The 25,798-nt window shown below is 41.9% G+C and overlaps 4 protein-coding genes across 4 annotated transcripts; 2 read left to right on the top strand and 2 right to left on the bottom strand.

Moving 5' to 3' along the window:
• Positions 1–11,740: 11,740 nt before the first annotated feature.
• On the top strand, positions 11,741–13,798 carry GCK72_007658 (uncharacterized protein; the record flags this gene model as incomplete). Its single annotated transcript, XM_053726354.1, has 5 exons — positions 11,741–12,175; positions 12,221–12,580; positions 13,382–13,507; positions 13,551–13,691; positions 13,751–13,798. The coding sequence occupies 5 exons, from the start codon at positions 11,741–11,743 to the stop codon at positions 13,796–13,798; spliced, it is 1,110 nt and encodes a 369-aa protein (XP_053590548.1).
• A 1,242-nt stretch (positions 13,799–15,040) lies between these two features.
• Positions 15,041–15,887, bottom strand: GCK72_007657 (uncharacterized protein; the record flags this gene model as incomplete). The annotated part of the gene is made up of 3 exons (XM_053726353.1): positions 15,041–15,176; positions 15,222–15,434; positions 15,850–15,887. The coding sequence occupies 3 exons, from the start codon at positions 15,885–15,887 to the stop codon at positions 15,041–15,043; spliced, it is 387 nt and encodes a 128-aa protein (XP_053590547.1).
• A 378-nt stretch (positions 15,888–16,265) lies between these two features.
• On the top strand, positions 16,266–17,393 carry GCK72_007656 (uncharacterized protein; the record flags this gene model as incomplete). The annotated part of the gene is made up of 5 exons (XM_053726352.1): positions 16,266–16,375; positions 16,423–16,810; positions 16,869–17,016; positions 17,060–17,211; positions 17,262–17,393. 5 exons carry the CDS (start codon positions 16,266–16,268, stop codon positions 17,391–17,393), a joined length of 930 nt encoding a protein of 309 aa, XP_053590546.1.
• A 6,539-nt stretch (positions 17,394–23,932) lies between these two features.
• GCK72_007655 (uncharacterized protein) lies at positions 23,933–25,292 on the bottom strand (the record flags this gene model as incomplete). The annotated part of the gene is made up of 3 exons (XM_053726351.1): positions 23,933–24,068; positions 24,114–24,985; positions 25,218–25,292. The coding sequence occupies 3 exons, from the start codon at positions 25,290–25,292 to the stop codon at positions 23,933–23,935; spliced, it is 1,083 nt and encodes a 360-aa protein (XP_053590545.1).
• Positions 25,293–25,798: the final 506 nt, after the last annotated feature.

The following is a 25,798-nucleotide window of genomic DNA, read 5'->3' as shown; positions in this document are numbered from 1 at the left end:
TCGGTGGAAGGGCGTTCCGTAGTGGTGACCTTGCCTCCTGTCCGTGCATTACGACGTGTGGACTCACTCCGGTGGTCGTATTGATCGCATTGTTGTACGCGTGGACAAGCGTTTGCAATTCCTTATCCCATTCGTCTTTGTCTTCGATTTGGCGGATCATCACTTCAATCGTCTGGTTGGCACGTTCGACTTGTCCATTGGCTTCATGATGGTAAGGTGTACTCATCTTGTGCTCCACTTTCAGCGATTTCAGTAAATCACGAAAAACGTGTGAAGTGTAGTTCGTTCCTTGATCCGTAACCAATAATTTCGGTGTTCCAAATCTTGCAACCACTCGGTCCTTGAAGACTGAACATAGTACTTCGGCAGTTTGATCTTGAACTGGTTCCGCAATGATAAATTTGCTGAACGCATCAACAAATACAGCAATATATCGATTCCGTTGAGTTGTTTCCGGTAGCGGACCAATATAATCCGAATGTACTCTTTCGAATGGCGATGTCGTCTTTTCGAATCTTCCCAGCTTGGCTCTTATTCTCAGTTTTGCAGAGTCCTTGTTTTGCTGGCAGACGGCGCATCTTTCGACGACTTTCTGAATGGATTGATGCATTCCCTTCCATGTGGCAATTGATTGACACGTTGCAGTGTTTTCTCGAATCCTAGATGGGCACTCTCGAAGAGAGATTCGTGAATCATCTTGGTGAGTTCTTTTCCATATTGCGATTTGGGTGGAAGAAGAATAATCCATTCTTTTCCTGGTGTTCTAAGGAATACAACGTCGTCATGAATGGTGAATTTCTTCAAATTGTTTGCCATATCCAAGATCCTCTCATCCTTGGATTGTTCCTCTCGAACTTTGGCAAAATCGATGTTGTGATTACTGGTTAAGGCATTGATTGCAGGTGGTACATCTACGGTGGCAATCTCTCCTTTCTTTTTGGTGTTCTGCTTGTCTGGCGTTGATTCGGTGTCTTCTTTCTTCTCTGGATGATATCTCGAAAGAGTATCACAAACGATGTTCTGCTTGCCTGGTCGATACTGGATGTTGATATTCATGTCCTGGATGGTGAGTTGATATTTTCCAAGACGTCCAGCTAACTCCTTTCGGTACATCAAAGACTTCAATGGTGAATGGTCCGTTATGATAGTGGTATGAGCACCATCAATATACGGGCGAAAAGTCTTGGCAGCGAACACTAATCCCAGAGCTTCCAATTCGATAGCAGGGTAGTTCTTCTCGAATCGATTGTAGACACGGCTAGCGTAGGCAACAACTCTCAAATCTTTCTCATCATCACCTTGTTGTTGATACAATACAGCTCCAACTCCTTTTCCAGAAGCATCAACTTCGATGACAAATGGTTTTCCAAGACGAGGAGCTACCAAAATTGGTTCGGTAGTCAAAGCATCCTTGAGTTGTTGAAATGCTTGTTGACGCTCAGAAGTCCATTCAAACTTTTCATCTTTCTTGGTGAGTTCGATAATTGGAGCAGCAATCTTTGAGAAGTTGTTCACAAAACGTCGATAAAATGAGGCCATTCCAATGAAAGCACGAACATCTTTCACAGTTTTCGGTCTTGGAAAGTCGGTGACAGCTTTTGTCTTGGCTGGATCCGGTTTGATTCCATCCTTTGAAACAAGAAATCCGAGAAATGAAATCTCACTCATAGCAAACTTCGATTTTTCAGCTTTCAACTTCATACCGATTTGTTCGATCTTTCCCAAAACTTCATCGATGTCCTGTAGATGCTCTTCGACACTTCCGGATGTGATGATGACGTCATCGATGTAGACGAAAATCCGGGCTCTGACTTGCTCGATAAGTAAGTTCATACATCTTTGAAATGTGCCAGGCGATCCTTTGAGTCCCATTGGCATCCGTAGATATTCGAATGCTCCCAGGAAACAAGCAAAAGCAGTCCTTTGACAATGTTCTGGCTCTACCAAAATTTGGTGAAATCCCGATTGAAAATCCAAACTGGTATATAGTTCTTGTCCACCACACAAGTCCAATATTTCTTGAATATTCGGTATAACTGACTGCACAGGCTTCGTAACTGCATTGAGTCCTCGAAAATCCACTGTAAAACGCCATGTTATACCATCCGATTTTCGAACCAAAACGATAGGGGCGAGAAATGGAGAATTTGAGGGTCTGATGATCCTCTGTTCCAGCATTAATCTGATTTGCTTTCCAATTTCTTCTCGTTTTTCCAGCGGAATTCGATAGATCTTCGTCTGGGGAATTGTGCATCCTTCTTCCAAATCGATTCGGTGTTTGATTGGACCGGTGTACTCTCCTAATACACCGTCTGGACCAACGAATGCTTCAGCATGCGCGTCGATGATCACTCTCAGAACTTCCTTTTGATTTTCGGTGAGTTTCGATTTCGAAAGGTCGACCCAATCTGATATCCGAAAATTTTTAGGCGTCTCCTGTGGAAGTTTTGGCAGTTTCGATTCCCAGTCTGCTTCCGGTGATCCTCTGACTTCATTCATCGTTTTCACTTGACCAATCTTCGATCCGATGGCAATAGGTTTGTTTTTCTTGAGACGAACACTGGTAGATGAAGGGTTGAAAACTTGAACCATAGTTTTTCCTTTCGGTCCGACTCTGACAAGCACTCTTCCTACGGCATATACGTCATCACTGTCTTCTTGAGTATCTTCCATGTAGAGCTCAGTTCCCATATCCTCGGTGTAATTCGGAATAATTGCAGGGATAACAGCTTCTGATTGTGGCTCGATGATAGTTTCCTTTTGAGGGAAAACTTCGATTTTCTCTTCGACGGTGACGGCGTTCAATTGGATCTCACAGGCTCCAATCTTGACGTATCCTTTGTGGACGTTGATACTGAAGTCGTGATTTTTGTTGATTTCGTTGACGAAATCCGTTCCAAGAAGAAGTGGTGCTGGACAATCTCCATCACGAGAAACCAAAAATGTATGAGGTATGTAGAAATCTCCAATCTTGATGGTAGCTTGAGTCGTTCCCAAGAAAGGAATTGAAGATCCGTTAGCGGCTTGAGCAGGTGGTACAGTGGTTGAGTTGATTTTTGTCCTTACAGATGAAAGTGGCATATAACTCACTGCAGCTCCGCTGTCGACTAGTGCTTCGAGGATTTTTCCTTCCATATTCACATCGATATGAGGTAATTTGGCAATTTTGAATCGGCATTTGTTTACCACAGCATTGATCTTGATTACAGGATAGTCATCTGCGGCAACCACTGGCTCATAGTGGGCTCGTTGATCCATATGCACGTTGTTGATTCTGGCCAAAGCTTGAGTAGCTTGAGTAGCTAATCCAATCGCAGCATTCGCTGTCTCTCGAGTTGCTCTCTTCGTAAGTTTTGCAGCTCTTCTGAATGCTCGGAACTTGAAATACAAGTAGATGAAGCAAATGAATAGTAGAATAACGATGACAGGTGCAGCAATCCACATGAGTAGTTGAACGACGGAAAAGAAAACTTTCTCCAATCCTTTTCCAATTGAAGTGACTGTAGACTTGTAGATTTCCTTCGCAGATTTGTGGACTTTTGAAGTTGTATTCTTGATAAATTCCAATCCATCACTCAAATATCCTCCTTGAATCAAACTATTTTCCAGATCACGTTGATATCTCGAAGCTCGGCGCTCCTTCTCCTTATCAGCTCCTGTCGAAACACCAGTTTCTTCGTCCATCGTTGTGTAGAACGTCTTTGGTGCATCCAGGAGAAATTGATCTTGGGTAATTTTGTTTGGTCGATTCAATTGTTGAGGGTTCACTTCACGATTTTCAGCTCCGATCCATCTGTTGTTCTCCAAACGAATTCCTGGTGGTCTTTCATTGCATGGGATGACAACTGCTTTTCCGACGAGATCGTCCGAACCAGGTAATTGAAACCATAAATCTCCATCAACGATAACAGGAATCAAATCGTAACAGGTATCATTTACCTTCCTATCCCAATGGATTGTCGAAGGTGTCACTGTACGGCATTTTGAAACCATCAAAGTATCTCCAACTCTCTTTGCTGACACATCCTTTCTTTTCAGCAAATGTCTCACGGCGGCTGTCGGATCAATTGAAAGCAATGTTTCGAATAATGATGCAGTCGCAAATTGGTCCTTGCAAGTGTCGACGAAACTCTCTTGAATCGATTTCTTCGAAATGGACGATCTGTCCATGGAGTTTTGATGTGAAGGCGGCTTGACGTTCGGTGGCGGCATCGTAGTCGTTGTCGTCGTTGTCGTCATGTCCGTTGTCGTTGATCGGATGGTGGTAGTTGTTGTTGTGGCTGGACGTGTTGGAGCAATTGGAGGTGACCATGAAGCTTCATCGAGTGGTCTGATGTCCGGTTGACTTTTCAGCTTGGCTTCATCGAATCGTGGAGCGACATACTTGGGATCCAAATGAAGAAAATCAGCTGCACTTGGTCCAAATTCTCTTTCCAACAGTGGGTCGAACATGAAGGCATCCTTGCTGTCGATCAATCCAAGCATTGTCCGTTCTTCTCTGGTCAACTCTCTCTTCAGCTGGGTAAGTCGTCTTCTTTCTCTCCAAGCGTATTGAGCAATCCGGATTGCTTTCAGCGCGATCACCATTTCTCCCTGTGGATGTTTCCGATCTTCCGGGTAGAACTTCGTTCGAGTGGTCAGCAGCTGGTTCGTGACATTGTACATTTTGAATTCCTTCAAAATGTTCGCATTGTCGATGGGATTTGTCAGCTTCGGAACTTCCTCAAGACGGCGCACTCCCAGAACTTTCCAGACGATTGGGGTGGAAAAGTTCTGGCCAATCTCAAATTGAATCCATTCTCCACCAGCTCCTTTGATTCCAGCTACCTCTCTCCTCTTCCGAATCCAGAACGGCTCGTCCCGCAGGAACTGATGTTTCGGCCGTCGGTGAAAGTGGTCCGGGAACTCAATGAGGAGTCCATCATCCGTCAGAAGGGCTTCGTTCAAGTAGCAGTCGTCTTTTATCTGGTTCAACTTCCGTAAGTCCTTGTCAATCCTGGAGAAAACTCCAGTCTCTTCAAGGGCTACGTGATTGAGGTCCAGAATGGCCTCGGTCGAGTAGGCGGATCGGAATGGGCACTCTCTTCTCGGTGATTGTGGCATCCAAACAATCGTGGCTTGTCCGGTCCTACAGCTTCCCGACTCCCAGCTGCACGTTTCCATCGATCCAAGATCCGAAACGATGGTGGATCCGTCCAAAGTTCCTACGTGTCCCGTCTGGAGGGTGAATTCCATCACGTGGTTCACATAGGAGCCAAACCAGAGAGTTTTGTTGTTGATTTCCGCATTCAGTGAGTTCGACCGCCACATTCCTGGTGAAATTTCTTCCAATTTTCCTCCATCGAATTTCTTTTCAGATGCAGCTCTCCGGCATTCTTCTTCTGGCACTTCCAACTGCTTCCCGACTTCCGCAACTGTCCGATGGTAAATAGACAAAATTCCGAAAGTTTTTGCCTCGATCTCCGTCTTGAAGCATTTGACGGCTTCCAGCTGGTTGACTTCCGATCGAGCGACGAAGACATTCACTTGGTGACGTCGTAGTTGAAGCTCGTTGTTGAAGATGCAAGGGATGATGGGTGGAGGAATGAAAGTGTTTCCATTAACGCCAAATCCACAGATTTGGTGTGACGACGATGCAGCTGCTCCATGGAACAACGCAAACACCATCATCAATCCCATAAGGAAATTGCTGATGCTATTTACGTTAGCTCTAGGTTGGTTACCTTGATTTCCACGATTTCCATGAGTTGTACCATTTGTGATTTGAGGGAATCCGGTTGGCTGTTGCTGCTGCTGCTGCTGGAACTGCTGCTGTGGATGGAACTGATGTTGCTGGTACTGCTGGTTTTGGAACTGCTGAGGCTGGAACTGCTGCTGTTGGAATCCATTTCCTTGGAATCCGGAGAATCCTTGGAATCCTTGAAATCCGTTGCCGTTTCCTCTGCGTCCGAATCTTCCACGATTTCCACCTCTGCCACGACTATTTCCACGATTCGGTCCATTGAATCCTTGATTCTGGTGGCTGTTGAATCCTTGATTCGGATTTCCATTGAATCCTTGATTCTGATTTGGATTGAATCCACCTTGCTGCTTCTGGTGGTAAAACTGGACGGCAGCAATCATGGCGTCTCCTTCCTCCTCTTCAGCTTCAATCTTCAGCAGCCTACTGATCTTCTCGGCTTGAAGAGTCATGTCTCGCAGTGTCCTCGGCACGGTGGGTAGGCGTCGGATTTCGGTCCGGATGTTCCTGTGGACGCCGTTCAGGAACTGGGACGCCATCAGACGTTCCCGAGATACGGTCTCGAGATCGTCGTAGGCGTACGAGCCCACCCTCTTGATCTTCTCGGCGAACTCTCGGATTGACAGTTTTCCTTGGACCAGCGTAGCCATTTCTTGAAGAGCGACCTCCTTGTCAGCTTCACATTCGTGCAGTTTCACGAACGCGTCGGACATCGTTTTCCATGAAGTGAGTTCGTCTTCCTTCAGTGTGTTGAACCTCTCCCTTGCGGGATTTTCCAGGAAGAACGGCATCAGCGGAATGCCCGTTTTGGCAGAGACGTTGATCAGGCGGAGCAGCTTTCCCACGTCGTTGAGCCATACGACGAGGTCAGCTGCTCTTCCATCCTTAAACTTTTTGGTGCTCTTCTCCAATAGTCGGATGATGTCAGCCGTATCCTTCCAGATCTTCTTGGAGTTCACCCTCAATCTTGGACCATCCATCGCACATTGGTCGTTGTCATCAAACTCCGAGTCACTTAACACTGGTTTCTGCTCGTTTTGCTCTCCATTGAGACTCATCTTTGACGATGAAGCGCTTGACGAATTCAGTTGGAAATGTCGAACAGTGAGTGTTTCTGATCCTGATTCAGATTCAGGAGGAGAAGGATTTGGCGATGAATTGGCAGAGACAAATGGAGATGACAGTGGTGATGAGGAAATTGGAGATAGAAGAGCAGAGAATGGAGGAGTGAGTTGAGAAGAAGGGCTTGAGATCGGAGTTGATGAGAATATAGAGCCAAATAATTCGGAATCAGATAAATCGATATCAAACGGATTAACTCTTACAGATTTTCCCGGAGGTGTTGTTGGGATTCCTTGGTTCTCAGTTGTCTCCTGCTTTCCAGCTTCTTCTGCTTTCAATTTTCCGAATGGAGTGTAGTTCAGAAGGGTCGTGAAGAATCCTTTTGTATTGGACGGTGAGTTTTCCTTTGGAGCGATAAGAGTTTCTTCAGCTGTGGTTTTTTCAACTGGAGGTTCTTCAACTGGAGGTTCTTCGACTTTGACTTCTTTGTTTCCTGTCGACTTCTTGGACTTCTTGGACTTCGTAGGCGGCTTCTTGACTTTTCCAGATGCAGTTGTTGTTGCAGATGTTGATGCAGATGTCGATGCAGATGTTGATGCAGATGTTGATGCAGTTGTTGATGCTGCTAACGTTGATAATTCCTCTTCCTTGGCCTTTCTCGTCTGACTTCTCGTGCGGATGCTCGATTCAGGTAAGACGGGTTTGTCTCTCTTCGGCTTGTCTTCCAGGTTGTTGATGAAAGAAGATTGATATTACGGTAAGCGAAGGTAAGGTGAAGAGCGATGAGAAGGATGAAAGGATGGAAGAGCGAGGGATGAGAAGAATGAATAAGAACAGTAGGAGGTCACAACAGAAGCTGTGGCAAATCCCAAAGCAATCGAAGGAAAAATTCAAAACTGAGAAAAAGAATTTGACGAACGAAGAGCAGAGGAAAATGACGACAACTCTGATAGGGTGCTTCAATGAATGAATGAATGAATAAACCCTTCTTACTATCTTATTATTCTGTGGGCGTGGTCTCTCAATCTCTCGATTGTTTACGGCAGATGCATATGCATATTCCGAATTGTTTACCGCATTCGCCCGCGGTGCCACCCGGTGCAGCTGTCACTAATGTTGCGAGCGTAGTAATCCGATGCGATGGAGAGATAGGCATATTGTTTACCGCATAGGACATATGGGTGAACGCACTCTTATCGGTTCCGCACGCTTAATGACTTTGTTTACCAGATGGCGCACTGTTCGCATTAAGGTTTCTGATAGATTCTGGAGATGCCATCCAGTGTAAACAATCTATCGTACTGGCTTGTGTCAGTTCACTTCCTGGCACTTTGTGCACCAGATGAGTGTCTGTGAATGCATCTGTCACGACTTTCCGTGGCCAGACGGACAAACATGGTTTACGACTCCATGTCTCGACTCTAAATTTAAAAATTGAATTTTGTTGGGGCATCGAAAAATAAATTTTGCGTAATAGCTAGTCTTTTCCAGAGAACTTTAGCTACGAGTCGAAATCTTTCTTGGCTAATTATACGACGGCTTTTCACTAAATGCGCTTCTCCTGGACCCTCTCGGTATCTCAGGATGCCTTTACACTGATAGACTTTGGCCGAGTCTAAATATGCCTTGACTCACGCTAACCAACCTTAAGGAGAAAAAAATATATATATTAGGACCAAAAAGACGGTTCTCAGCCCGCTTGTCCAAATAGCCTTTCCGGTATTCGTGGCCTGGAAACCAACGAATTGAGTAAAGAGAGACGTTACTTCCGTTCCCCCACCGGTGTCGTTTGTTATTATTATTATTAAAACTTAATCAAAATCGCGATGAATTTGAAATGGATTTGCGATAAGAGGGATACATAAGAGATTAGGGATAGGATCTAGGTCGCCAAGAAAAGATTATGATGCGCGGAGATAACATGCACAGAATTGAACTCCAAACCCTTGGAATTACCCTGCTAAATGAGTTGAAATGAGATAACAGGGGGTCCTAAAGTGTGGACGTGAGCTAGCAACTTCTCACAACCTAAATTGGTGCGCGAACCTCTGAAATTCGGTTAACCAAAACACGATGAGACCGTCCAAGGTGACACTAAAAACCTCGCAGTGCAACTGAGTAGATGGTGCTAGGACCTATCTTCCGTTTACAAGGAAGAGTTCTAGTGAAGGAAAGTGGGAAAACGTAGCACTCATGACTCTCTCAGTGAAACTGGATCATACTAGAGTTCGGTGTGGGACCTCCATTTAATAAGGTTGACGTCCATGGTGTGAACTTGGACCTTATCCTTCCACTTACTTAAATCCAACACTTACGAACACGGTCTCGATTACATAAATATTTATTAGAGGAGACTAAAGAATAAGAAAGATAAAGTTAACTTAAAGAGGGAGACTAATACTAAAGGGGCTTAATGAGAATAAACATGTAAAACTATAAAAGAGATAATTAAAGATTAAATAATAGACCGCAAGACGGTTGGTGTGTCTTGGGACCTAGCACTACGCTACTACTCCCCCTCGGGTGTCGACAACCCCGCGCGGGAGAAAGGGAGAGAGACACAGAGTAAAGGGAACGCCCCTCAAAATGAGAGAATGTTCAAAGTACCATGTGACATTATAATACTGAATGTCATCAGTGATCATATAATTTTCATCCTGATACTGAGTGATTATGCCAACTCGGTAAACACTATCGTTAAGAAAGATCCTCTGTTGGCAGCGGAAATCGAATGAGCGTACTTTCAGAGGTATCGATTTTTCCAGTTGCCGAAGTTCGGGACAATGTTGAGAGATCAGGATTCTGGAATATGTAGGTATGTGTGTTATGTAACATAAAATAGTGGATGCAACTCACCTCGTGCGTGTTTGAATTTATGTACTTGATGACGCATTGCCAGTTGGGATAGGAGAGAGGTCTTTTCGACGACATCGACGTAGAAATGAATGATAGAAGAGTGAGAGCAAGACACAGATGACGAGGAGAGAATTGGGATGGGTAGTGTGACTAACTGACGAGGAGGGCGAGAGGACAATGAATGACGTCTGAGGAGAATCGCTCCGACGATGCCTCGTTTGGGGCGGAGTTTCCCAGATACTCGCTGGTCAAATCTCCTTAGTCGTTCATTGATTCTCTACTCACTTCTTGTGTATGTCCTTACTGGTAATGTGCCATTCAACCAACCTCTTCCATCCCTTTATTTATTTATCTGCCTTTCTGTATTCTTTGATGGCTGACCGCTCGACCAGGCTGTTGTATGGTCGGCCGAGGCAGCGGACCAAATTTTTGCTCTTTGACTAACCTTCTGGTCCTCTACAAGATCGCTGAAAACTCCGGTATAAAATTGCCTCACTTTTTTACTGACAGCTTTGCCGCCCGCTCAAAGTTGGGCGGAGTTTCCCAGGTACTTGCGGCCGATTTGGACTATCTGTCACATTACATCTCCATAGTCCTTTATTGATTCTCTTCTCACTTACTGTGTATGCTCTCACTGGTGGTGTGTGCCATTCAACCAACCTCTTCCATCCCTTTACTTTATTCATCTGCCTTTCGCTCGATAAGGCTGTTGTATGGTCGGCCGAGGCCGCGGACTAAAATTTTTGCTCTTCGAATAATCTTCTGGTCCTCTACAAGGTCGCCTGAAAAACGGAAATGTTCCATGGCTGGGATGTAAAAACTCCGATATAAAATTGCCCCATAGCCTTGCTGCTCGCTCGAAGATCAGCCCGCTAACAAGGTGTGGGTCTCGTTCGTTGCGGAATCGCGATTTACGGCAGCTCTCTAACGTTTTTTACCCGCAAAATGATAGAAAAGTACGGTAATCGCAACGAGACCCACACTTCTTCCCAGGGCGAAACATAGAGCGAGCGGTCAGTCACCGGCGAATGACGCTGCCTCGTTGTGGGCGGAGCTTCCCAGGTATTCGCTGTCGATTTGGTCCATCTGTCCAACATAATCTCCGTTGTCCTTCATTCACTCTTTTCTTACTTTTTTTTTTCTTACTTGTCCTATACAATCCGCTGGTCCTGTACTCACTATCAGATCTGAATACTCTCCTTTCTTTTCTGTCAACCAAGTCATCCGGCGGGAGAAGAGACGGGCCCAAGGGCACCCTCTCTCTCCTCCGCTGTATGACACATTCACTCATGACTCTCAACAGCCAACACTATTTCACCCCTATTCCTAATACCAAGGACGTCTCTTAACACCTTCCACAACTTTCCGCTTCTCTAGCCCAATGTCTCTCACCACTCTCCTTCTCGCCACGCTCACCAGGGCATGAGGGAGACAGTTTTCATTCGATCATTCTTTCACCAAATAGAAGCTACAAGAACCTTGATTTTTTCTTCCGTTCCCCCAGCTGTTTCCTATTTTTCTTCTTTCTTCTAACTTTTCTAAAAACATTTACATGTTACCACCTTTCTTAAGTTCTTTACTTTTATACTTTTACCAGTTTATGCTGTTTTCTGGGTTTCGATTCCGGCTTCAGAATTTCAACATTTCAAAAAATCCAAAAAAGAATCTAAAATTGTCAGGAGTACCTTCCATAGCAATTTTCGAGCTCCACCCATAATTCGAAAACTTTTGTTCGTAATTCTCTAAATTGTGCGTTTGAATGTATACTTCTCTCTTTCCTATTTTTTGTTTTTTTTAAATCGAAATAACACTATCCGTTTTCAGAATAAAGGATGTCTCTACACGAACCTCCTTCTAAGCTGAATAGGCGTTCTCATTCAAATTCGCTAAGGCCACCGCCGTCATTAAATAAACATATATTGAAGTTTGCTGACAATGCTTGTTTAAAAACGCCCTCTATGAATGATATGTTAAAAGTTAGTACTTTTAATTTTGGATCAAATCAAAGAACTTATTCTAATATAATATGTATATCACATTTTTCAGACGGCTACAGTAAATAATTCCCCCCGACATACACCTATGAGTATAGACGGAACGCCCAAAGTGAACGGACCACAAACCGATCAAACATTTTTTGGAAAACATGAGCCACTCTTCAATCATTGTGAAATGCGCACAACCTCCACATCCTCGGAAAGGAAGCCGGATTACTGTAGTGAACAGCCATGCAGCTCGAATGTGGATTTGGCTAAAACAAAAGATTTGGCGACACCTAATAATAATAGTTTTGGTATACCTAGAATGACGAATGGCCATAGAAAACCAAAACCTGAAGGGGTGAAATTAATTAGTGTAGATTCACCTGGCTTCTCAGCTTCAATGTTTCAATTTTCTCCAATGGTGGAACATTTGTTACAAACACTTACGGACAAGGGGAGTTCAACAGGATTACCCGAGCTGCAGGTGGAAGAAAAACCACCCGTTTTCAAACAAGAATCTTTAGATTCTATTAAGGTAACCGCTTTACACAAGTGTCATTTTCAAAAATATAGTTTTCAGCTCCCACCAGCACGGCGGTACACAAACGTGCTACATGTTTCAATGCTGCCTAGAAAGACCAGTGAGCCATCCCACGTCGGATCCACACTCCAAAACGAGCAACCGTCCACAACTATTCCAAGAGTGACACGAACCAATGCATCGAGCAGTTTGAGATCTTTGGAGCATTCATCAATCTTTTCAATTCCAGAGGATCCATATATGAACTCAAGCTACTCGTCTCATACTTCATTCTCGTCAGTTATTGGAATTAGGGGATTTGATTTGAATTTTGTATTAATTTTAGAGACAGCAGCAGCTTGGCACACTTTGAACCAAAATCTGAGCCAATGGATGATTACGGCAACAGTTATAACTCTGGTAAGGCTTTATTCGAAATGATTTCAAAATGACTTTAAAGGTGTACTAAGGTCAACTCTGATATTTTCATAGAATAATGCATGTGTACCTGTGAGTTCATTTTCATATCGAAAACATTTTTAAATTCGGTCTGAAACCCGCTGAGGACGAGCGGCGAAACAGTTTGGGTGTTTCAGTGACCGTGGAATATTCTAGAAATTTCACATAGAAAATATTGATTTTTCAGGTTTTCGTCGTTTTTTTCTACCATTTTTGTAGTGTTCCTATCAATTTTTGTCTTTTTCTACCAAATTCATTTTTAAAAAAAGCACAAAAATGAGCGAAAATAGAGACAAATTCCGAAAAAAATCAATATAAGTCGAGAATTTCTAGGTCACTGAAATGCCCAAACTCATCGGCAATAGCTTTCAGCGGGTTTCAGACCGATTTTTAAAATTCTTTCGATATGAAAATGAACTCACAGGTACTCATACATTATTCTATGAAAATATCTGAGTTGACCTTAGTCCACCTTTAAAATAATGAAATAATATGTTTATTTATTTAGAACCAAAATCTGAGCCAATGGATGATTACGGCTACAGTTATAACTCTGGTAAGGCTTCATTCAAAATGATTTCTAAATGACTTTAAAATAATGAAATTATTTATTTATTTATTTAGAAGTTGCTGAGAACGACTTCGGACCGTATGACTTCACGCCTGACTCAGAAGAGCTGAAGAACATCGGATGTGGGAAAATGAAGGCAAATAAATATACATCTATTCATCGGATCCAACAAAATAAATAACAAATTTCAGGCTAACAAGATGCCACTCCAGGACAAACCCTACACGTGCCCACGTGACGGATGTGACAGACGGTTTTCGAGAAGCGATGAGCTCGCAAGACACATCAGAATTCACACCGGACAAAAACCATTCCAGGTTTGTCAAAATCGCACAACTCAATGTCAAGTGTTGTTTTCAGTGTCGAATCTGCATGCGTACTTTCTCTCGATCCGATCATCTCACAACTCATGTGAGAACTCACACTGGAGAGAAACCATTCTCGTGTGACATCTGTGGCCGCAAGTTCGCTAGAAGTGATGAACGAAGAAGACACACTAAAGTTCATAAGTAGGTCATCTCTCCTTATAATTAAAATTCTTTGAATAATTCAATTTTCAGGGACTTAACAAGAACAAGCTCGACAAAATGAAACCACACTTCGAGTGAATTTTAATTCTTCTCCCAATTCGTGTAACTCTCTTTGTATTTCTTCCACGACACCGGTAATTGAATAATTTCCAAAAAGCCTTTTTTAAACAATTGTATCCTCAAGAATACGATCTTCAGTGCTTTTAAACAATCAGATCAAACGCTTCATTAATCATCTTGGAATTAATTTTCGGGTCCTCTCGACAAAACTTTCATAGAACCCTGTCCAGGGCAGCTAACCGATTCTAGTTCTCAGATTTTTTTTCTTTCTTCAAATATATTCTTAGGTTAATCCATTCAATAATCAACTCATCATCTTCATTTTTCCGAAAATCTCCGGCATTTTTCCCACCAAAAACTAACTCTTATTTTTATGTCATCTGTTCCGAATGTTTTGGTCAAAACTAAACTACTTTATTGTATCCGGTTTGGCGAAAGTTTTCTTCATTATATTGTTATGTTTGTCTCATTTACTTGTTTGCTTTGAAGTTCTAAAAAAACATTTTGAAACTTTTTGCTATTTCATTCTTGTGTTTCATTCACAATCAGTATAATTCAAAATCTGAAAGTTTTTTTTTTAAATTTGTTGGTTTATCTCAAAATAATGTTAAAGAAATAAACTTTACCTTTATTTTCTTCATCATGTTTTTCAAACCTGGAAATTTTATGACCCGGTTAAGTCAAGAATTGAAATATTAAAGACTGGTTTTCCCTGTCAACGGCATTGGTTCAGGTTTTATTCCGTTGACCACACATTTCGAATTATGCGCATATAAAGTTGATAACCGAAAAATCGACATCCTCTTGAAAGTGTGTTATGAAGAGCTTATTCCGCAGTGCAAGCGTAACATGGATGCGAAAAAAACTGACCTCACCGATAACTTTCTTTTTGAGTTTCAGTGCCACAACTTTTCCATTTTTATACGAATCTCTCAATTTTTCTCATTGTTCTAAAACTCCTAAAGCATTTTCTCTCAGCTCTTGCTCATTGTCTTTTTCGTTATAACTGTACATAGGAAGTAGATTGTAGGGGGAGCTTGGGTTAGTTTGGTTTGGGTTGGGTTGCCCCGCTCCTTGCGGCGGCCACGTTCATTTCTTGTGGCAGTGTTGAAAAATGAACGTTTGTTTCAACGGAAGTAAACAAAAAAGTTTATTTAATTTAACCAGCCAACCACGACATTATCTTTATGATGCAGAAATTATACAAAAAGTAAAAAAGATTGTTTTGTATCATATTTACATAAAACATGATTGTAGACATTATTCGTCATGCTCAATTGGTACTGGACTTCCGGATGGCAACACTTCAATTTTGATTGTCCCGTTTGTCCAGTAGACAAATAGATCAGATGTTTCTGTTATTTGGAGAACAACACAATTTGAGAATGTATCGTTTCTGAAAATAAAAAATGTGGATGTTTCAAAACAAGAACTGTCTTACCTTGTTTTCACAACGAGTTTCACTTTCTCTCGAAGTAGAAATGAATGATAGAAGAGTGAGAGCAAGACACAGATGACGAGGAGAGAATTGGGATGGGTAGTGTGACGAGGAGGGCGAGAGGACAATGAATAACGTCTGAGGAGAATCTCTCCGAAGCTGCCTCGTTGTGGGCGGAGTTTCCCAGATTCTCGCGGCCGATTTGGACCATCTGTCCTACATAATCTCCGTAGTCATTCATTGATTCTGTTCTCACTTTTTGTTTATGCCCTCACTGGTAATGTGCCATTCAACCAACCTCTTCCATCCTTTTTTTATTTATCTGCCTTTCTGTATTCGTTGATGGCTGACCGCTCGACAAGGCTGCCGAGGCAGCGGACCAAATTTTTGCACTTCGACTAATCTTCTGGTTTTCTACAAGACCGTTTGAAAAAGCGAAAATGTTCTATGGCAGGGAACTCCGATATAAAACTGCCCCACGGCCTTTTTGACAGTCCTGCCGCCCGCTCAAAACTCATCTCGGGAACAAAGTGAGGGTTTCGTTGCGGAATTCTGAATTACGGCGGCTCTCTGACGTACTTTACCCACAAAATGATAGAAAAATACGATAGTCGCAACGAGGCCCACTCACCTTCCCAGGGGCGGAACTTTGAGCGAGCGGTCAGTCATCGACAAATGACGCTGTCTCGTTGTGGGCGGAGTTTCCCAGGTACTCGCGATCGATTTCGTCCATCTGTCCTACACAATCTGCGTAGCCCTTCATTCATTCTCTTCTCACATCTTTTGTATGCCCCCCTTTCCATTTAACCAACCTCTTCCATCGCTTTTCTGTATTTATCTTCCTTTCTGAGCAGTTCAATCCTAAGAGAACACACAAAGTCTTATGCACGCAATGTCTCATTATCCTACCTTTACATCTTAGAAGACATTCCATTCATTTTCATTCCGAGGGTACTTCCCTTTTTTCACCATCTCATTTTGCTTGTTTTAAGATCACCGTGCCGTATTCTAGCATATCTCAAACGTTTTCATTTTAGGCGACATAGAATGTCGACTGCTGTCAAAGAGTTTGTACTCACTTATGTCATGGAGAACATCTCCACATTGAAAGAGAACGAACGTTTCTTTGGCCCCATCGACCATTTCAATGTTCCTTGGTAAGTTGTTTGGCATTTTTTCTCAACTAATTAAGTTGTGTTTACAGGAGAATAGGTTGTGTTCGAGCCGGCGGCTTTTTCAGTTTTTATGTTTTCTGTGATAGACCAAAAGATTTTGGAGAGTGGGCGATAAACACTGGAATCACCTTTGAATTGATATCAGCAACTGGAAAAAGTTTTAAGAAAACTGGGAAAGATTGTAATTATGGTACTTCAAGACAATTTTCTTCTTGGGGATTTAGCCAATTCGTGCAGTGGGAAACGATGGAAAAAGAATATGCAATGAATGACCGTTTGGTTGTACAGGCACATGTTGTGATTGAAAAGATCACTGGAATTGAGACCCCAAAGATTCGGCATTTTGATGAGTCGAGGAAGATTCTCTCAGACGTGACTCTGATTGTCGAAGACAAAAAGTTCTATGTTTCAAAAATGGTAAGTTTTTTGAAGAAAGCTAGGTGTTCTATTTTCAAAATTTTCAATTTCTTTTCAGATCCTCGCAGTTCAATCTTCTTACTTCAATTCTATGTTTTACGGAGAGTTTCAAGAATCAAAAAAATCTGAAATTACATTGGTTGGTGTCAACGCAGAGGACTTTCATTATTTTCTAGAACTTCTCTATTTGGAACCAACTTTGACAAGTATGTTTATGATGGAATTCACTCAACAATGGTTTCTTTTCAGACAGTAACGTCGAGGGAGTCCTAGTGTTGGCTGATATGTACGAAGCCAGAAATGCAACACGTCTCTGTGAAGAATTTCTTATTGGAAAATCAAAAGATTCGTTGAGAAACAAACTAGCAATCTCAATGAAGTTTCAGTTAGACGATCTCAAGGTAGTCATTTTATTTTCTGCATGATGTACAAGAAATACAAGAATTTTCAGAAGCATTGCGTCGAGAGCCTCAAATCTAAAGCTGACATCCGTGCCGTTCTGGGATCATCCGATGGTGAGCCGAAATTCGATTCGTCAATTACAAACTATCTTCTCGAGAAGACGTTTTCATTGCCAGAATAGTTAGTTTAATGCTAACTTATTCATGTGTTTCGTTCTGAATAATTTAAAATCTGACACTGTTTTCTTGCAAATTTGTTGACTTGTGTTAATCTTATGAAAATGTTAAACAAATAAACTTGATTTGATAAGGTGATTGTAGTCTTTGAGTTTATGTGAATTATGTATATAATTTTTATTGGTTAGAGTACTACTCTTTAGGAGAAGTTAGGCACCAAATATCCGCATTGATGTAATGTCTACTGTTTGAAATAGATGACAACACTTGAATTTTGATTTCCCGTTTGCCCAGTAGACAAATAGATCTGATCTGATGATTCTGTCATTTGGAGGACAACACAACTCGAGAATGTATCGATGACATCGAAGTAGAAATTCTCGTCGTCTACCTTCCATAGCCTCAGTTGCTTCATCAGGAAACGACTAACGCTCCAATTCATTTTCCAACTGCTTCCATATCGAGGAGATTTCCGAGATAAAATTGTTCAACAAGTGGTCACTGATTGTGTTCTTTCATTACATTGTGTTATGTCCTTTGGTGACGGGAGAAGGGAGTAAATAAACCATTTATTTACATGGTGAGAATCAACAACTAGAGTTCTCTACGTCTTATATAGGCAAATCTTCTTGCCACGTGTGACCTTAGGGTTAGACGTTAACTAGGCTAGGCCATGCTAGTTCACGCCACAACTCATTGCTTATCCTCACATAATTCTCGCATACTCTCAAAAGTTTCAATAACCTGCCCATGAAGCCCCAAGAGAAAGAAATTAATAACAACGCCAACGTTCATAGCTGTCCCTACGCATACACTTTCTTTGGTATTGTGGCGTCGAGTTGCGACATAATTTTTGCAAATCTTTTGGGAAGTTGTGATGTACTCGGGCTCTAATTATATATATACGCATATATGTATATATGTGTATATAAGCTCGGAGGACCTCGCTGCTTTCTGAAAGGGGTAGGATGTGAAAGGCCATTCGACCTCTTCTGGTCGTTGGTCCCTTTCTTATTCTATCGCCCGAGTCTCCGTCACTCTTGTGGCTCTTCCGTCTTGCGGGTGGTCACATGAGTGAGAGGGACGAGGGAGGAAAAGGCACGCGAAGCCACACCCACGAGTATTCTATTCTATTTCATCAGTAAGACTTAACATCTGGCCGCAGGGTTGGGAAATTCCGGGCCGGGCCGGGCCGACTGAGAAATTTTCCTCGGCCCGGCCCAGCCCGGCCCGGCCCGCCCCGGCCCGGCCCGCCCCGGCCCGGCCCGCCCCGGCCCGGCCCGCCCCGGCCCGGCCCGCCCCGGCCCGGCCCGTTCGGCCCGGTCGGCCCGGCTCCTGTAGAAATTTGAAATTTTTTGAAAAAATTTTCAGTTTTTTTTGCAAAAAATGTTTTGGAATATCGATAAAAAACTGAAGTGTACGAGAATTTTGGAGCATTTTGATCATTTTTTAATAAAAATTTCGAAAAAAAATGAGCACATTTTTTGAATCCGGGCCGGGCCGGGCCGGGCTGACGGGCCGGGCTGACGGGCCGGGCCGGGCCAGCCCGGAATTTCCCAACCCTGTCTGGCCGGAGAGAGGTCGGTCCATCTGGACCTCTCTCCGCTTACCCAATAAACATGGATCGATCCTTAATCATGTTTTCTATATCTTATGGGAAAGATATGGGCAAAATATCTAACCTATAACAGTATGCTTTGAATTCTCATTGAGGAGGCGGTTAGTCTCCTGTAAAATACGAGCTTGCGCCTGCTCCGTATTCTATATTTCAGTCTGTTTTAGTTACATTCGTTGTAGATTGCAATCTTTATTGACCGGTATAGGAAAGAGAGTGACTTGTGGTCACCATCTTCCACCAGTGAGTGTATATCTAATGCCGAATGTAAAGGAGAGATGGGTGTGTCTGCCCGAGGTTGTTTACACTCCCGCGGGGCAGATGATAATAAATCTTCTTAATCGAGAGATAGAACCCGAGGAAAAGAGAGAAGAGACAGGTCAGAAATTGGCCTGTGACATCCTCCCCTCTTTGGAAAGATGGTTTCGTCCTCGAAACTCTATGAAAGAGATCAAGTAGAAAACCACTTTTCCGCAGGGTTTCCCTAAGGCTCTCCCCTCCTCTCGAGAGCTGCTTCGTCCCGAAGCGTCAACCAACTTGAATTTTTTAAAGTGGTTGGAAACTTGGGGTAAAACAGTTCAAGAGAGCCTAAAACAGTGAAACAAACTATAAAACAACATAAAATACACAAAAATAAACAATCGTCATCAGGGTCTCAAATACAAAAATCAGATTCTCATAGCGTCTTATTGCCCTAATCTTATCTAGTGACCGAAGTTTCGTCAAACTGGCGGCGTTAGGAAGTGCGGAGACAAACAATAATAAACTATAATGTTTTGAGGCGAATATCTACAAGAAGAAAATCAAACATTCTAAAATAATAAAATTTTAAGCTGTGTCATACAATTCAATTAACATTTGGGGAACAATCTTCTCAATTATTGGTTCTATTCAAATCAGACTCATTTTTGCTGTTGAAATTTTTGAACACTTAATTACTTAATAACCATGCGCTTCCGCGCATGTGCTCATCCGCTCATTAACCTACACTCACTCTAGGGAACTTCTGTATCCTCTAGGGGTGGGAAATTTTCAAAATGGTATTAAAACAATTTATAATTATATTGACTTTCCTTTTTTCCGGCATTGAAGATTCCTTGACAGCTTTTCACATAAATGGCCAATCCTTTTCCTTTGATTGAAGCCAAAACAATCCAAAATCAAAATCCGCGATCGATTGAAATCGAGAACATCGCAACTGCATTGTACTGAGACTGACGACGATGAATATTAGAGTAATACCAGCAGGAAATTCGCGGCTACGCCGCGATTTTCGCTGGACTTGGATGACTTGAAGTTTGTAAGTAGAAACTGCTGGAAAACTCCTTCTAAATACAAAAAAGCTTTTGAGATGAATGAAATAATGCAATGTTCTTATAACTTTACTGTTTGTTTTGACTAATTGCACTGCTTTGTCGTTCAGCATAAGGTGCGGTACAAAAGATTTCTTACCTTTTCACTTTATGTATTCTTGATTCCGGCTCTAACACAAAACTTCAGTCAGTTTCACAGCAGCTCACCCGGCCGCTGTTTTTTTAGTTGTTGGAGGCAAAGCTGACCCGAGGCCGCGGCCTTCCTCGGTCGGCCGTATGACAGTTTTTTGAAAATTTGGCCGTCACACCTCAGAACTTCAAAAGAATTAATCTCGACATTCCGGGGTTCTCAGAGAAAACTTTGGATTCCCTCTACTTACTCGTTGTCAAAGCACCAAAACTAAAGCGTCTAGAAACATCTCGTTGACATGTTTGATGAAAGATGAAAAATCGAAAAGACGCTGCTGGAAACTCAAAAGTGAGACGATTTTGAGACATCTTTTCATGGACACTTCTACGAAAGGGTTGCCCTTCTAATCAGCTTTGTTGGTTGCTTCTCTATATTTTGTTTTTCGATTGAAGTCTTTTCTATTCCAGTTTAGATGTTCTTCAAAAAAATATATCGCTTGAAACACTTAGACATCCTTTCAATTGTTTGAGCGTCCCCAAAAACATTGAGACGTCACAAAAAATTTTCGAAAGCCCGCCGAAATATAAAAGTTTTTCTGGGAGTTTCTGGAAACTTCCAGAACGTTCGAACTATCGGCAAAACTCAGAATATTTGAATTCCCGCCGAAATTCAAAAGGTTTCTAGAAGTTTCTAGAAGGTTCTGGAATATTTGAATTCCCGCCGAAATTCAAAAGTTTTCTAGAAGTTTCTAGAAGGTTCTGGAATATTCGAATTCCCGCCGAAAATCAAAAGTTTTCTAGAAGTTTCTAGAAGGTTCCAGAATATTTGAATTCCCGCCGAAATTCAAAAGTTTTCTAGAAGTTTCTAGAAGATTCCAGAATATTTGAATTCCCGCCGAAATTCAAAAGGTTTCTAGAAGTTTCTAGAAGATTCCAGAATATTTGAATTCCCGCCGAAATTCAAAAGTTTTCTAAAAATTTCTAGAAGGTTCTGGAATATTTGAATTCCCGCCGAAAATCAAAAGTTTTCTAGAAGTTTCTAGAAGGTTCTGGAATATTTGAATTCCCGCCGAAATTCAAAAGTTTTCTAGAAGTTTCTAGAAGGTTCTGGAATATTTGAATTCCCGCCGAAATTCAAAAGTTTTCTAGAAGTTTCTAGAATACTCCAGAATATTTGAATTCCCGCCGAAATTCAAAAGGTTTCTAGAAGTTTCTAGAAGGTTCTGGAATATTTGAATTCCCGCCGAAATTCAAAAGTTTTCTAGAAGTTTCTAGAAGGTTCTGGAATATTTGAATTCCCGCCGAAATTCAAAAGTTTTCTAGAAGTTTCTAGAAGACTCCAGAATATTTGAATTCCCGCCGAAATTCAAAAGGTTTCTAGAAGTTTCTAGAAGGTTCTGGAATATTTGAATTCCCGCCGAAATTCAAAAGGTTTCTAGAAGTTTCTAGAAGACTCCAGAATATTTGAATTCCCGCCGAAATTCAAAAGTTTTCTAGAAGTTTCTAGAATACTCCAGAATATTTGAATTCCCGCCGAAATTCAAAAGGTTTCTAGAAGTTTCTAGAAGGTTCTGGAATATTTGAATTCCCGCCGAAATTCAAAAGTTTTCTAGAAGTTTCTAGAAGGTTCTGGAATATTTGAATTCCCGCCGAAATTCAAAAGTTTTCTAGAAGTTTCTAGAAGACTCCAGAATATTTGAATTCCCGCCGAAATTCAAAAGGTTTCTAGAAGTTTCTAGAAGGTTCTGGAATATTTGAATTCCCGCCGAAATTCAAAAGGTTTCTAGAAGTTTCTAGAAGACTCCAGAATATTTGAATTCCCGCCGAAATTCAAAAGTTTTCTAGAAGTTTCTAGAAGATTCCAGAATATTTGAATTCCCGCCGAAATTCAAAAGTTTTCTAGAAGTTTCTAGAAGGTTCTGGAATATTTGAATTCCCGCCGAAATTCAAAAGGTTTCTAGAAGTTTCTAGAAGGTTCTGGAATATTTGAATTCCCGCCGAAATTCAAAAGGTTTCTAGAAGTTTCTAGAAGATTCCAGAATATTTGAATTCCCGCCGAAATTCAAAAGTTTTCTAGAAGTTTCTAGAAGATTCCAGAAAATTTGAATTATAAACTAAAACTTCTGAAACTTTCTGAAAGTTTCCAGATGTTACTGGAAGTTTCTAGAAGTTTCTGGAACATTCTGGAAACTTTTGGAAATTTCTGGATGTTGCAGCCAATCTGGCTCAAATTTTTCGGAGTATTGTTTTAAGTTGCCAAAGGTGTCACGGCCAAAGTATTGGCTCCGTATATTCAGTTTGCACCTGCTTTCCCGATTTTTGGGTTACGGTAGCTACAGTACCCCTTTAGGGGTATGGCAGTGGAAAATCTGCAAAGTGTCTTGATAGAAAGTACGGGACTATAGAGTTAACAAATTTATCAACGTATTAGAGCAGTGGGGATCTGAACCTTTCAAGATATTCAGGTTCGACTGTAAATGTTCAAAACTCTGTAACTACCGTAATCCTACAGTAACCGGCCCAATTTTTTTTTGGGTGTCATGCTGAGGGGTCAAGAATGTTACCACCCTAGTCTGGTCTCCCCTCGTTCTGTTTGGAACCCTTTCTCATTTTTTGTGTTACGGTAGCTACAGTAATCCTACAGTAATCTGGTACCCGGGGTCGAAAAAATTGAAGCGCTCGGAGGTTCATGGGTATACCCCCAAACATCTTTTGAAACGGTTCAGAGAGAAAAAAGTTATTCAGGGAGGAGCGTCGGACACACAGACAGAACTATTCCATTAGTAGGAAGAAGATAATCGAAGTTATAGCATGAATAGTAGAAATGGGGTGGGTGGGTTCAAATAGGGGTGGTTCCAGTGGGTGTAGCGGTTAGCACTGATGTGAGGAGTAATTTGAATCCTGCGAGCACCAAGAGTTCGCAGATGATAAAGTTGAATAATAGGCGCCAACTTTATCACCCTACTCGAGGTGGGACTTCCATGTAAAATACGAGCTTGCGCCTGCTCCGTATTCTATATTTCAGTCTGTTTTAGTTACATTCGTTGTAGATTGCAATCTTTATTGACCGGTATAGGAAAGAGAGTGACTTGTGGTCACCATCTTCCACCAGTGAGTGTATATCTAATGCCGAATGTAAAGGAGAGATGGGTGTGTCTGCCCGAGGTTGTTCACACTCCCGCGGGGCAGATGATAATAAATCTTCTTAATCGAGAGATAGAACCCGAGGAAAAGAGAGAAGAGACAGGTCAGAAATTGGCCTGTGACACTCCGATCGCTAACTTTTAATGTTGATTAGAATAAGGAATAAAGAATTTGTTTATTTAACTTTCATTTGATTACAGTAAAAGTGAGGCATGTTTTGAATCATAAACACTTAGATGAATAGATGAGAAGATGAAATAAAACGAAGACTTGAGAACATTGAAAATCCTGGGGCCACGTGGATGCGTGTCGCAAGATACCATGATTGGGAACATTGGAGACATTATTCGTCATGCTCAATTGGTACTGGACTTCCGGATGGCAACACTTCAATTTTGATTGTCCCGTTTGTCCAGTAGACAAATAGATCTGATGTTTCTGTCATTTGGAGAACAACACAATTTGAGAATGTATCGTTTCTGAAAATAAAAAACGTGGATGTTTCAAAACAAGAACTGTCTTACTTTGTATTCACAACGAGTTTCACTCGTTCTTCATGAGCTTCCTTGATCTGTTCAATTAATGCCGTTTTCTTAAGATCGAGCCAAGAAAAGAATGCATAGCACACTCCGATGCTTGTCTTGACACTCAGCATATGTTGCACTAATTGCTGAACTGAAGTTGTGATGTCAAAATAGCCAGAGAACTGGACGTTCCGATGACGGATTACAGGAAAGTCGGAAGGTAGTCCGGTGAATAGTAGCTTCGGAGCAGTTTCGACTATTGGATGATTTAGTTCCTCTCCACTCAAAGAGAGCGTTTCCAATGGGTAATCTTTGTAGTCCAGTACGCTTTCCACTTTATCTCGATAACGAACAAACGACCTAGATCCAATGGTTAAATTCTGAACACGCAGCAGAGAACCCATGGGAAAATGATGATCTTCAGAATCAAAGCTCATATGACCAATAATTATCTGAGACCTTCCTCCGAATAACTTGTCAATCAGATACTTTTGAGCATTCTCCAACGGCTGTTCGTAGACTAGTCGTTCCGTTCGTGTTGTACCATTAGTTTCAGAAGTGATGGGATCTTTTGCAAACAGACTATTTGAAGTAATAGAGAGTTGGAGATAGTGGGTAAACGGTGGTTCGAGATTTTTCGATTGAAGATCACGGCGAAATATAATATCGTTTAGATGCTTCAGATTTTTCACGGCATGTTCCAAAACGTCAGCTGAGTCAGGCAATTTTTTCTTGAGCGTTTTAATTCTTTTCTGAATCTCCTTTTTCCGCTTTTGGAGATCATCATCATTATAAGTTCGAAAATACCAAGGAGCTACCGGGAATCCATATTTATCAACATCATGGGTCTCTCCACCATTATTATTATAATACTGAATGTCATCAGTGATCATATAATTTTCATCCTGATACTGAGTGATTATGCCAACTCGGTAAACACTATCGTTAAGAAAGATCCTCTGTTGGCAGCGGAAATCGAATGAGCGTACTTTCAGAGGTATCGATTTTTCCAGTTGCCGAAGTTCGGGACAATGTTGAGAGATCAGGATTCTGGAATATGTAGGTATGTGTGTTATGTAACATAAAATAGTGGATGCAACTCACCTCGTGCGTGTTTGAATTTATGTACTTGATGACGCATTGCCAGTTGGGATAGGAGAGAGGTCTTTTCGACGACATCGACGTAGAAATGAATGATAGAAGAGTGAGAGCAAGACACAGATGACGAGGAGAGAATTGGGATGGGTAGTGTGACTAACTGACGAGGAGGGCGAGAGGACAATGAATGACGTCTGAGGAGAATCGCTCCGACGATGCCTCGTTTGGGGCGGAGTTTCCCAGATACTCGCTGGTCAAATCTCCTTAGTCGTTCATTGATTCTCTACTCACTTCTTGTGTATGTCCTTACTGGTAATGTGCCATTCAACCAACCTCTTCCATCCCTTTATTTATTTATCTGCCTTTCTGTATTCTTTGATGGCTGACCGCTCGACCAGGCTGTTGTATGGTCGGCCGAGGCAGCGGACCAAATTTTTGCTCTTTGACTAACCTTCTGGTCCTCTACAAGATCGCTGAAAACTCCGGTATAAAATTGCCTCACTTTTTTACTGACAGCTTTGCCGCCCGCTCAAAGTTCGGGACGAGGTTCATTGCGAAACTTCAATTCACGTCGTCTCTCTACCGTA

This window comes from Caenorhabditis remanei, chromosome II (genome assembly GCF_010183535.1).
Source record: "Caenorhabditis remanei strain PX506 chromosome II, whole genome shotgun sequence".
NCBI classification, from domain to species: domain Eukaryota; kingdom Metazoa; phylum Nematoda; class Chromadorea; order Rhabditida; family Rhabditidae; genus Caenorhabditis; species Caenorhabditis remanei.
Note: the sequence above shows the minus strand (reverse complement) of the source record. Positions and strands in the feature narration are given on the sequence as shown.